At 42.3% G+C, this 12,871-nt stretch overlaps 1 protein-coding gene across 6 annotated transcripts in view; it reads right to left on the bottom strand.

Moving 5' to 3' along the window:
• The window catches only part of TFDP2 (transcription factor Dp-2), a 455,267-nt gene that overhangs the window by 87,490 nt on the left and 354,906 nt on the right, over positions 1 to 12,871 (bottom strand). For all 6 annotated transcript variants that reach the window (XM_069213927.1, XM_069213929.1, XM_069213930.1 and 3 more), the window contains one exon: positions 3,238 to 3,389. In XM_069213927.1, coding sequence (XP_069070028.1) covers positions 3,238 to 3,389 — 152 coding nt within the window. The remainder of the gene's footprint in view (positions 1 to 3,237; positions 3,390 to 12,871) is intronic.

Here is a 12,871-nt window from a genome sequence, read left to right as displayed (position 1 = left end):
TGAAACTTAACACTCTTCTCTGTGCCCTACAGTAATGGGGCTGCTGCTGAACGCCATGTGCAAACAAAGAGGGCCTACATAAAAAAAAAACACTTTCCTAGTCACAATTCCTACATTTCACAAAATCAAATGGCTTGCGACTAGGAAGCAGTGAACAGGGTGTCCCTCCCAATAACTAGTTGCATTGACATGTACCAACAGTTTGACCAATTTTAGTCTACAAAATTGATTGAAACAGACACCAGAGTTGGAGTGGCATCTGATTAACAAACAGTAAGCTATTCCCATTGGACAGGTTCCTCTTTGTGAATCATATCAGGACGCTTTGGGGTTGAGGAACACTTGGTGGTCCAGTGCATTCTCTCCAACTCCATTTTGTCTTTCCAAAACAGAAAGCCTTTTTTAAGCCAACAGGGCCGCTGTTGACTGTCAGCTTATAGGCTTTGTCAATGCTTGTTTTCTTATGGTTTTTGTAAAAGTTTATTTTGAGCTGCTGCCATGTCTTCGCCAATATAAAAAATGCACACATTGGCTAAAAGTCAAAATATTTTTAGGCCTCAAAGCACAATTCACCGTAGTAGTCACTGGTACTGAACTGAACTAATTTGTGTGAATGTGTTCTTTGTGAAAGTGCAGAATGCCATCACTCACCCTAAAGTAAGCTAATGGGTGAAGTGGGCTGTAGTGAGCAGATGAAAAATCTGAATAACACATTAACAGAGCAGTGGATGAGGATTACTGGCTGATACCACTATAATTAATATATGTTATATATATATGTATAATTTTGGTAAAAACAAAAGGTCTTGGCTAAAACCAAACCTATCCATTTAGCAATCCAAATCCATTGAATACCAAGTGTAGTAAACACCTACTATTCCGAATCTTCCAGTTGAAAATTAAGAATTCAATTGAGACTTTGGTGTCTTCGGCACTAGATTTTGCATGCCTTGGAATATACTGCATGTTTTTCACCTAGTAAATTTTGAAAGGTTCAGTCAGATGAAATTCACCAACAGAAAACTGCAGGGGTGCTGTAATTACAACAGTACTCTGAATGCCAATCACTGCACAAACAGGAGTCAGAGCACGGTTCGAAATGTACCAGCCCACTCAAAATCAGGGCCTAGACCACTGGAACACGCTTTGTTTCATTGAACACTCAACAGTGGGCATCTTCAATGTAGGCAGCTAGTTTGTGGAATTCTCGCCATGCCACCTTCAGGATCAGTCAATCCACCTTTTCCTTAAAATGCCGTTAGAAGATGGCTGTCACCTACGTAATTGGTTTGGATAGGTACCGGCCAACAAACCAAAAACCCACTAACCCATAAAAAATAACTTTGAAGCTTCCTATGTACGGTGGGACACAAATATTCCTCAAAACGTCTTCTATTTAATTTAATCAAAATTTCACAATGTGTTACATTTCGTTTTAATAATATATCACACCAATAAGACACTATACATAATCTGATAAACAGTATACCCCACTGTATATGTTGGATAGGTTCTGGCTCAGTTGCTACTCTTTGTTCTAGTACAGTAGAAGAAACTGCGCTACATAAAATAATTTTACATCATAACAATTTGTTTTTAACTAATTCCTAATTCATCAATCACTGCACTGAATTGGATTTTCATGTTTGGGGTTTGGTTTTGCAATTTTAATGAATCTGTTTCTTGATGCAGATCTCAAACTACAATATATTTTCTTTGAAAAGCCCATGCCCTCATAACAAGTATAGTACTTCTGTACATCTAATACTGGCGGGTTGTCAGCCCCCAGAGCAACATATTTATCACAAGATACTTTACAATTAGATACACTGTTACTCTCATATTTTATATCTAAATTGTCATAATAATTAGTGATCTACTTATGGACATTTACAATTGGATTCATGGAATATGGGTTTGCGGATTCCAAAAAGGGCTTTGATTAACAAAGTAGATAGGGAAGGGAGGGAATCAGGGAGCAAGAGTGTTAGGGTAACAAGTAGGTGTTCCATTATTTTCTGAAGCAGATAAGGTTGAGTGAATTTCGCAGACTGGCAGGAAAGTGCCAAAAGATTGGGACTAGAAGAGAGAAGCTTTGACTGCCCTCTCATTGCCAGAAGTGTCTTGTCTTTGCCTGAAGAACTGAAAGGCTTGGGAAGCCTGTAGTTAGTGATCACATTATAGTGATGGGAAAGGTTGATGTCGTCATCAAGAGCTTGGTGGTTTCTGCAAAGAGATTTGAACCTAATGAATGGCAGGTTTGACAAAGCACACAGAATTTGCATTGTCAAGACCATTTGGAATGATTATTCTAACTGAAGACGATTTAAAGGAAAAAGTTAGAAAAGGCAAGAGAATTTGGAGAAGGAAGAATTTGTGCCAACCTTTAATTAGTGGATTTTCCTGTATTTTGAAGGGTACATTTGTCATCAAACCATACATCTCCGTTTCAGATAGCTAATACTGAATGGAATTCACAGCCAAGAGAATCTGGCCAGAAAAATGGAAGGTCAGCTGGTTGATGCGTGCCCAGGAATAGTTCAGTCTTGCCCGCAAAAGGCACAATTATTTTGCTGTCATTCACCCTTGAGATGTTTTTAGTCACATGGTGATCGATGAGGAAGGCAGACTGGAGTTTAATGAATGATCACATATCTTTACCGGCCCAATGCACAGAAGCAATCGGTGGTCTTTGGAGGCAGGCATTGCCTCAATTAACCTATTTATGCCAACAAAGAGTGTTAACATACGCCATTCCATTTCTCCTACTTCAATCAACATTGTTAAAATGACACAGGGCCCCAATTTCAGGGCGGGAAGCTACCAGAAATAACTTGCAAAAGTCCTGGTCTCAACTGTTTACCATAAAGCATAGCATCTCATTCTTCCAGAGACCCCCATTTTTAATGAAGTTAACATGCTTAAGTGCCCACTTACTGCTTCTGACCAGTTGCAAAGGAACACTGATATTGTGTGAAATTAAGAAGTTCACTTGCATAGACTGGGCACTGTTCATAAGTCCATCTTTGTAAAAGACTAAAGTGATAATTCACACTATCATTAACTACATTTCATATAAAGATTGAAAACAGCCTGTTAAAGACCAAGAACAGTAGGACAGGTTCCAGGCATTATCCCACTACCACTATCTTTTATGTTTTGACATGCATTAATATTATATATAGATATGTACATAAGCGTTGACTGTGGATGCCATTTTGAGCACCTCATACTCACTTATCACTGGAGATGCTGCAGTCTATCACAGTCCGCTTGCTGGTATTAACTATTATGAATGGCAGCTGGATTGTAGAATTTAACGCAGGCGTACCTTGGGACTGCTGTTCGTTTCGTTGGTTCCTTTGCACAAGATTTTTAAAAGCTATTTGCTGTAATAATAAGACAAAAAGAGTAATCAGCAGAAATATTAAATACATGTTCATTATTCGTGCACTTTGATTTCAGATCCACGAGGTCATGTGGCCTTTCATGCCGGAGACTTTATTATGGTAAGAATGATCAGGTTATGTCACCCAGAATTACCCAAACTGTGGGGTGTAGTAAATAAGGTTTGTGGTATTGCAGCATATTACGGGTTTCTAGAAATGAGGAATAACCACAAACCTATTTCTGCAAGTTTACCATCATTTTGGGCACTTTTTAAGGAGATATATTCCATCTGCTTTTCATTTTCAATATGTCCAGGAAAGTCCCAGAGGAGCTGGTTTTTTCCCACCTTGTAATCTTCATTTAGCCTGAAACTCATGTGTCTACTTGCAAAGAGATTTCCAGTGCACTTGTAGTAAAGCCCTATTTATGTTGTGTGAGCATTTCCCACTCCATGTCACTCAAAATTGCATAGCATAGGTGCCCAAATGCCCAAATGTAAACAAGTATTAATTTTACTTCAAAACATTCATTGATTGAGCTACATTAAAAGAATACTCGTTCTTTTAATCATAAACAATTTGGTTTATTGATTAAATAATGATTTCTGGGACAAAGGACATATCTGTGATAAATATTAACCATTGCTTACCTTTTCAGAAAAAGCTGTTTAGCTTTATTGGTAAATATGTTTTTAGATCTGGCGGACTGCGAAGCTGTAAGCAGGCCTTACATGAGTGCCGGACGACGAGTTTTAAGAAGCAGTACAGAAGCAAGAGTTTACGTTATGTCTACATGAAGATCATCATCCTCTGTACAATCTTTTCATTGGACAGGTAGTGTGTGCTGCCACTGAAATACAGAGGGGACTAATTCAGAGTTTTGTAGATGGGGTTACTCTGTTACAAATGTGGTGGATATCCGGTCCGCGGTATTATGATCCCAATATATCTTATGGGAATCATAATACGGCAGATGGGATATCCGTCACGTTTGTAACAGTGTAAAACTAGCCACCAAACTCTAAATCAGGCCCAGAGTTTGGCATTGCACTTTTGCCCTGTAATAGCATTAGCTCACAACAGTAGATCTAAGTCGATTATAGAGAAAAAAAAACAACAAAAAAGCTATAGGCTTAACTAGGTCACTGGGAAAAGTTATGTCTGATGCCACACCTCTGGTCTGTTTATTTTGTAAAGTTACAATAAAAGTCAGTAAGTCTGACATATATTTTGTGAAATCCATATCTTAAATGCAAGAGGCATTTATGGGTGGGTTGCTATTAAACTGTTTAAACCTGAAGAGCTATATTTTGTTACATGGACATTCACAGTTTACTAAGGTAGGCAAAGTCTTCAATTAGTGTTGGTTATCCCCCTCACACGGCGGTGGTAGAAGTCTAGCACTGGGAGAATCATTTTTAGGTCATCCTAGGAGTGATGTGTATATTGTTTTGCCAACAGTAATTTTGTACATATTTGTAATCGTATGACTGTATTCCCGAAGGGGGAGTTGTGGGAAAGCTTTTGGTCAGTACAGTAGGTCTGTACTAATTATGGTAACAAGCCAACGACAAAGACTTTCAGCCTGAATGGTTCATTAGTAAAAGTAATGTCAGACACCCTTGGTCTGATCGGTTTATTATGAAACATTATGAAAAATCAGAAGGCGTAAATCATTTAAAAAACAATTGGTACAGCCTGTAGGTAGGTATTTGAGGGTAGATTGTTACTATACTGCATTAAAGAGAGTAGATGGTATTTCTGGTACATGGAATCCCACAGCTCACCATATCAGGCAAAAACGTCAGTGTTAGCTTCTGGCCCTGAAAAGCCAAGGGGTAGAATTTTGGCACAATGATAATCCTTGTTACCATTTTCAAGAGGTTTGGCTATTGCTTTCTTTCAAAATGAAAATTAGCACATACTTGTAACAGTTTGACTGTATGACTGATGGTTGCCTTCAGCTGAACAGAGTTGCCCCGAGTTGGTTACGACAGAGAATAAATATGTTTACAAATGTAAACTGAAATTTTGTAATTCGAAGCTCTGGTTTATACTTGCACCGTCAGGTATATGCACAACTAAAATGCAAGTGAGTAATTTTTAGCAATCTCTGTTCTAAACTATACTACTACAGCTGTTGTATACCATTGCTGAAAGGGTGTTACAAGCATGATATGCCTAGGAACTGCAAAACATGTTTAAGTATTTGGCACTCTCTGCGCTGTTGGGCTTTTTTTGCTAGGGGTAGCAGCAGCCTACTTGAAAACAGTCACATCACTACATTTGCATTAAAAAAAATGCTTATATCTTTTCAAAACAATACTAGTGCCTGTGGTATTCCTTACTGACCGTGAACCAGATTATGACTGAGTGATTATGGCAGATGGATCTGAATGGGTTTATTCAGGCTAAAAACAACCTAAGCCATCGGACACTGCACATTCATGCAAGTGGAAGAGATTCTACAAAAATAAGCAATGTGCCTGGGAAGAATGTTAAGTAATTTGAAGGCTTTTCAATGATTGAAAAAATGAATATTAAAACACACACTCAACAGAGAGTGAAGGCAAACTTGATAGTTCATCAGTATTGAGTAAATATTGCTAGTTGTTGTACAGTCTGTACAATGTGAGAAATTGCATGCCAACTTTGTTTTGTCATTAGAGAATTTCTTTTTCCCCGCTAAATATTTTATTTCTTTATAAAACCATAACATTATTTAAGTCACTGGTGTCAAATACAGTTCAATTTTATTAAAACTCATTTAAGGATTTTTTAATGATAAACTGTGGAACAGTCTCGATGGGGTTTTCATCACTACAAAGGGATCACATTTAAAAAGAGGAAAGGTTATAATTTCATGCTTTAACAGGGAACCCGTGATCAATTCTTGATCAACAGTAAGTCAGTAAAGCATGTCTGTTAGGGGATCACAAGATGCATGCACTGCAATAAGAATCACTAGGAAGATGATGGATGGGTCTGGTGATGGTGGTGAGATAGGCAACATCTGTCAAAGAAAAGACCTCGAGTGAACAAATAAGAATGAAAATGTCACTTACCCAGTGTACATCTGTTCATGGCATCAGTCGCAGTAGATTCGCATGTTTTGCAATAGCTCGCCATCTGGTGTTGGGCCGGAGTGTTACAAGTTGTTTTTCTTCGAAGAAGTCTTTCGAGTCACGGGACCGAGTGACTCCTCCTTTTGTCTCCATTGCGCATGGGCGTCGACTCCATCTTCGATTGTTTTTCCCCGCAGAGGGTGAGGTAGGAGTTGAATTGTAGTAATAGTGCCCATGCAATGAAGTGACTAAGTATGCACCTATTTAAGGTTGAGATGATACATATACAAATAGTTGAAGGTAACTTCCAAACTGCTACAGGCTCCCGGGGAGGCGGGTGGGCACATGCGAATCTACTTCGACTGATGCCACGAACAGATGTACACTGGGTAAGTGACATTTTCAGTTCGATGGCATCTGTCGCTGTAGATACGCATGTTTTGCATAGACTAGTAAGCAGTTATCTCCCCAAAAGCGGTGGATCAGCCTGTAGGAGTGGAAGTAGTCTGAAATAATGTTCTTAATACGGCTTGACCTACTGTGGCTTGTTGTGCGGATAACACGTCTACACAGTAGTGCTTGGTGAATGTGTGAGGCGTAGACCATGTGGCTGCCTTACATATTTCTTGCATTGGGATGTTTCCTAGAAAGGCCATGGTAGCACCTTTCTTTCTGGTTGAGTGTGCCCTTGGTGTAATGGGCAGCTGTCGTTTAGCTTTAAGGTAGCAGATTTGGATGCATTTAACTATCCATCTGGCTATACCTTGTTTTGATATTGGGTTTCCTGCATGAGGTTTTTGAAATGCAATAAATAGTTGTTTAGTCTTTCTGATGTTTTTTGTTCTGTCAATGTAATACATCAATGCTCTTTTGACATCTAATGTATGTAGTGCCCTTTCAGCTACGGTATCTGGCTGTGGAAAGAACACTGGAAGTTCCACTGTTTGATTTAGATGGAACAGTGAAATAACCTTTGGCAAAAATTTAGGATTGGTCCTTAGGACGACCTTATTCTTGTGTAGTTGTATAAAAGGTTCCTGTATTGTAAACGCCTGAATCTCGCTTACTCTTCTTAGGGAAGTAATGGCGATGAGAAATGCCACCTTCCAGGTTAGGAACTGTATTTCGCAGGAGTGCATGGGTTCAAAAGGTGGACCCATAAGTCTAGTTAGGACAACATTTAGGTTCCATGAAGGAACAGGTGGTGTTCTTGGTGGTATAATTCTCCTAAGGCCCTCCATGAATGCTTTAATGACTGGTATCTTATATAGGGAAGTTGAATAGGTAGTCTGCAGGTATGCAGATATTGCTGCAAGGTGTATTTTAATGGAAGAGAAAGCCAGGTTAGATTTTTGTAAGTGAAGCAAGTAACCCACTACATGTTCTGGAGTTGTGTGTAATGGTTGTATTTGATTAATATGGCAGTAGCAAACAAACCTCTTCCATTTACTTGCATAGCAGTGCCTGGTGGATGGCCTTCTGGCTTGTTTTATGACTTCCATACATTCTTGGGTAAGTTCTAAGTGCCCGAATTCTAGGATTTCAGGAGCCAGATTGCTAGATTCAGCGATGCTGGATCTGGGTGTCTGATCTTTTGGTTGTGTTGTGTCAACAGATCTGGCCTGTTGGGCAATTTGATGCAGGGTACTACTGATAGGTCTAGCAGCGTTGTGTACCAGGGTTGCCTTGCCCAAGTTGGTGCTATTAATATGAGTTTGAGTTTGTTTTGACTGAGTTTGTTTACCAGGTAAGGAAGGAGAGGGAGAGGAGGAAAAGCGTAAGCAAATATCCCTGACCAGTTCATCCATAGGGCATTGCCTTGGGACTGTTTGTGTGGGTATCTGGATGCGAAGTTTTGGCATTTTGCGTTCTCCTTTGTCGCAAACAAGTCTATCTGAGGTGTTCCCCAGAGTTTGAAATAAGTGTTCAGAATTTGGGGGTGAATTTCCCATTCGTGGACCTGTTGGTGATCTCGAGAGAGATTGTCTGCGAGTTGATTTTGGATCCCTGGTATAAATTGTGCTATTAGGCGAATTTGGTTGTGAATTGCCCAACGCCAAATCTTTTGTGCTAGCAGGCTTAACTGCGTGGAGTGCGTCCCCCCTTGCTTGTTTAGATAATACATTGTTGTCATGTTGTCTGTTTTGACGAGAATGTATTTGTGAACTATTATTGGTTGGAAAGCTTTTAGTGCTTGAAAAACTGCTAGAAGTTCTAGGTGGTTTATATGCAGTTTTGTTTGATGTACGTTCCATTGTCCTTGTATGCTGTGTTGATCGAGGTGTGCTCCCCACCCTGTCATGGAAGCATCTGTTGTTATTACGTATTGTGGCACTGGGTCTTGGAAAGGCCGCCCTTTGTTTAAATTTATGTTGTTCCACCACAGAAGCGAGAGGTAAGTTTGGCGGTCTATTAACACCAGATCTAGAAGGTGACCCTGTGCTTGTGACCATTGTGACGCTAGGCACTGTTGTAAGGGCCTCATGTGCAGTCTTGCGTTTGGGACAATAGCTATGCATGAAGACATCATGCCTAGGAGTTGTAGTACCATCTTTGCTTGTATCCTTTGTGTTGGATACATGCGTTGTATGATGGTGTTGAAATTTTGAATTCTTTGGGGACTTGGAGTGGCTACTCCTTTTGATGTGTCTATTATGGCTCCTAGGTATTGTTGTACCTTGCGCGGCAGAATTTTGGATTTTGTGAAGTTGACGGTGAACCCTAGTTTGAAGAGGGTTTGTATGATATGATTTGTGTGGTGTGAGCACTTTATTAACGAATGGGCCTTGATTAGCCAGTCGTCTAGATATGGGAACACATGTATTTGCTGCCTTCTTATGTGTGCAGCGACTACCGCTAGACATTTGGTAAAGACTCTTGGTGCGGTTGTTAATCCGAAAGGCAGTACCTTGAATTGGTAATGTATTCCCTTGAATACAAACCTTAGGTATTTCCTGTGCGATGGGTGTATTGGTATATGGAAATAAGCATCCTTGAGGTCTAAAGTTGCCATGTAGTCGTGTAGTTTTAGCAATGGCAATACTTCTTGTAGTGTGACCATGTGAAAGGGGTCTGATTTGATGAAAGTGTTCACTATTCTGAGGTCTAGGATTGGTCTCAGCGTTTTGTCCTTCTTTGGTATCAGAAAGTACAGTGAGTAAACTCCTGTGTTTATTTGTGTGTTTGGCACTAATTCGATTGCATTCTTTTGCAATAGTGCCTGCACTTCTATCTCCAGGAGATTGGAATGATGTTTTGTCAAATTTTGTGCTTTTGGTGGTATGTTTGGAGGGAATTGTAGAAATTCTATGCAATAACCATGTTGGATAATTGCTAGAACCCAAGTGTCTGTAGTGATTTCCTCCCATGCTTTGTAATAATGACTTATTCTTCCCCCCACTGGTGTTGTGTGGAGGGGGTGAGTGACATGTGAGTCACTGTTTAGTAGTAGGGGTTTTGGGGCTCTGAAATCTTCCTCTATTCCTAGGGAATTGCCCTCCTCTATATTGTCCCCGAAAACCTCCTCTATACTGTCCCTGGTAACTGGACGGTGTTGCTTGTGAGGTGCTGGCTTGTGTGCTCTGACCCCGAAACCCCCCTCTAAAGGGTGTTTTACGGAATGTGCTGTAATCCCTCTGCTCTGCGGGGAGTAGAGTGCGCCCATGGCTTTGGCAGTGTCCGTATCTTTTTTGAGTTTCTCAATCGCTGTGTCCACTTCTGGACCGAACAGTTCTTTTTCGTTAAAAGGCATATTGAGAACTGCTTGTTGAATCTCTGGTTTAAATCCAGACGTTCGGAGCCATGCATGCCTTCTGATAGTTACAGATGTATTAACTGTCCGTGCAGCTGTATCTGCAGCGTCCATGGAGGAGCGGATCTGGTTGTTGGAAATGGTCTGTCCCTCCTCAACCACTTGTTTTGCCCTATTTTGTAAGTCCTTGGGCAGATGTTCAATGAGATGTTGCATCTCGTCCCAATGGGCTCTGTCATAGCGCGCAAGTAGTGCCTGGGAGTTCGCGATGCGCCACTGGTTTGCAGCTTGTGCTGCGACTCTCTTACCAGCTGCATCGAACTTGCGGCTTTCTTTATCTGGGGGTGGTGCATCTCCAGATGTGTGGGAGTTGGCCCTTTTCCTAGCTGCTCCTACAACGACAGAGTCTGGTGGCAGCTGTGTAGTGATGAAAACCGGGTCTGTAGGAGGCGCCTTATACTTTTTTTCCACCCTTGGTGTGATTGCCCTACTTTTGACCGGCTCCTTAAAGATTTCTTTTGCGTGCCGGAGCATAACAGGGAGCATAGGCAGGCTTTGGTATGAGCTGTGGGTGGAGGAGAGTGTGTTGAATAAAAAATCATCCTCGACCTGTTCTGAGTGGAGGCTTACGTTGTGAAATTGTGCTGCTCTAGCCACCACTTGAGAATACGCGGTGCTGTCCTCTGGTAGAGATGGCTTCGTAGGGTATGCCTCCGGACTGTTATCTGACACTGTGGCGTCGAATAGGTCCCATGCGTCTTGATCTTGGTCACCCTGGCTTATGGTGGTGTGAGCTGGGGAGTGTGATGGAGTTTGTGCTGGTGAGACGTTAATCACGGGCGGAGGAGAGGGTGGTGGGGTAACTCTTTTCACCACTTTTGGTTGTGGTGTCTGTTCAGTTTGGAACTCCAACCTTCTCTTTCTTCTAATAGGGGGAAGGGTGCTTATTTTTCCTGTCCCCTGCTGTATGAAAATACGCTTTTGCGTATGGTCCACATCAGTTGATTGTAGCTCTTCCTCAAACCTATGCTTTTGCATTTGTGAGGTTAGCGAGTGCTCTTCTGTATAAGAGCCTGAAGCTGGGTCGGTTGCAGTTTGTTTCGGGACCGAAACCCTGTCTGCGTCCTTTTTCGGCTCCGAGGTGACTTTTTTCATTTTCGGGGCCGAAACCTGTCGGCGCCGATCTTCTTCGGGGCCGCTGTCTCGGCGTCGAGCCGTGTCTACGCCGGCATCTCGGTGTCGATGTTTGTCTCCAGCACTTTCTCGGTCCCGAGAAGGCTGCGTGCCGGTGTCTCGACCGGAGTCGGACGATCTCGGCACTGTTTGGGCCTTTTTCGGTGCCGACGGTCGGTCACCGAATTTATGGGTGGAGCCATGGCCTGGTGGCAGTGGCGTCCCCTGGGCCTTGTAAATCTTCCTCTGAGTGGTTTTCGACGTCTTACTCACGGTTTGTGTATCGTCGAATCCTTCTGAGTCTGAGTCTTGGATCGAGAAGGTACCTTCCTCTTCTTGTTCCTCGAACTCTCGGTGGGCTGTCGGCGCGGACGCCATCTGAAGTCTTCTGGCTCGACGGTCTCGGAGTGTTTTTCGGGACCGGAACGCACGACAGGCCTCGCAGGTGTCTTCACTGTGCTCAGGTGACAGGCACAGGTTACAGACCAAGTGTTGGTCTGTATAGGGGTATTTATTGTGGCATTTGGGGCAGAAACGGAACGGGGTCCGTTCCATCGGCGTTCTTCAGCACGCGGTCGGGCCGACCAGGCCCCGGAGGGGGGATCGAAAAAACTACCCCCGAAGGGCACCGGAGCTCTTCGATCCTTCGACGCGGTGTTGAATCTAACTACGCCGATCCCGAACGCAACAATACCGACGAAAATCTTCCGAAATTAGCTATCTTTCCGTTCCGAAACTCGGAGCGACAGGAACACGTCCGAACCCGATGGCGGAAAAAAAACAATCGAAGATGGAGTCGACGCCCATGCGCAATGGAGACAAAAGGAGGAGTCACTCGGTCCCGTGACTCGAAAGACTTCTTCGAAGAAAAACAACTTGTAACACTCCGGCCCAACACCAGATGGCGAGCTATTGCAAAACATGCGTATCTACAGCGACAGATGCCATCGAACATGTGGTTACTGTTAGACCTGTCAGCTGTTACCATGGTTTCCCCTGTCTTTTTGCTTCTGACCTCCTGTTTTTGATCCTATGTTGAATTTCGTTTTCCCAGACTTTAGGACTCTGGGCACTTTATCAATTCTAACATGCAAGTGCACTCTGTTTAAATTGATTAAGTGATTAGTTTAACCATGATTGGCATATTTGGTTTACTAGTAAGTCCCTAGTATAGTGTGCCATGTGTGCACAGGGCCTGTGAATCAAATGCTACTATTGGGTCTGCAGCACTGATTGTGCCATCCACATGAGTAGCCCTGTAAACATGTCTCAGACCTGCCACTGCAGTGTCTGTGTGGGTAGTTTTAAAAACCTTCCCTTTTATTACATGTAAGTCCCCCCTAAAATAGGCCCAAGGCAGCCGCATGGGTAGGGTGCAGTGTATTTAAAAGGTTGGACATGTATTGGTGTGTTTTACATGTCCTGATAGTTAAACACTGCTAAATTCGGGTTTCACTACTGCAAGGCCTATCTCTCTCATAGAGTAACATGGG

This window comes from Pleurodeles waltl, chromosome 11, assembly GCF_031143425.1.
Source record: "Pleurodeles waltl isolate 20211129_DDA chromosome 11, aPleWal1.hap1.20221129, whole genome shotgun sequence".
Taxonomy (NCBI): Eukaryota; Metazoa; Chordata; class Amphibia; order Caudata; family Salamandridae; genus Pleurodeles; species Pleurodeles waltl.
This window is presented reverse-complemented; position numbering and strand designations above follow the sequence as displayed.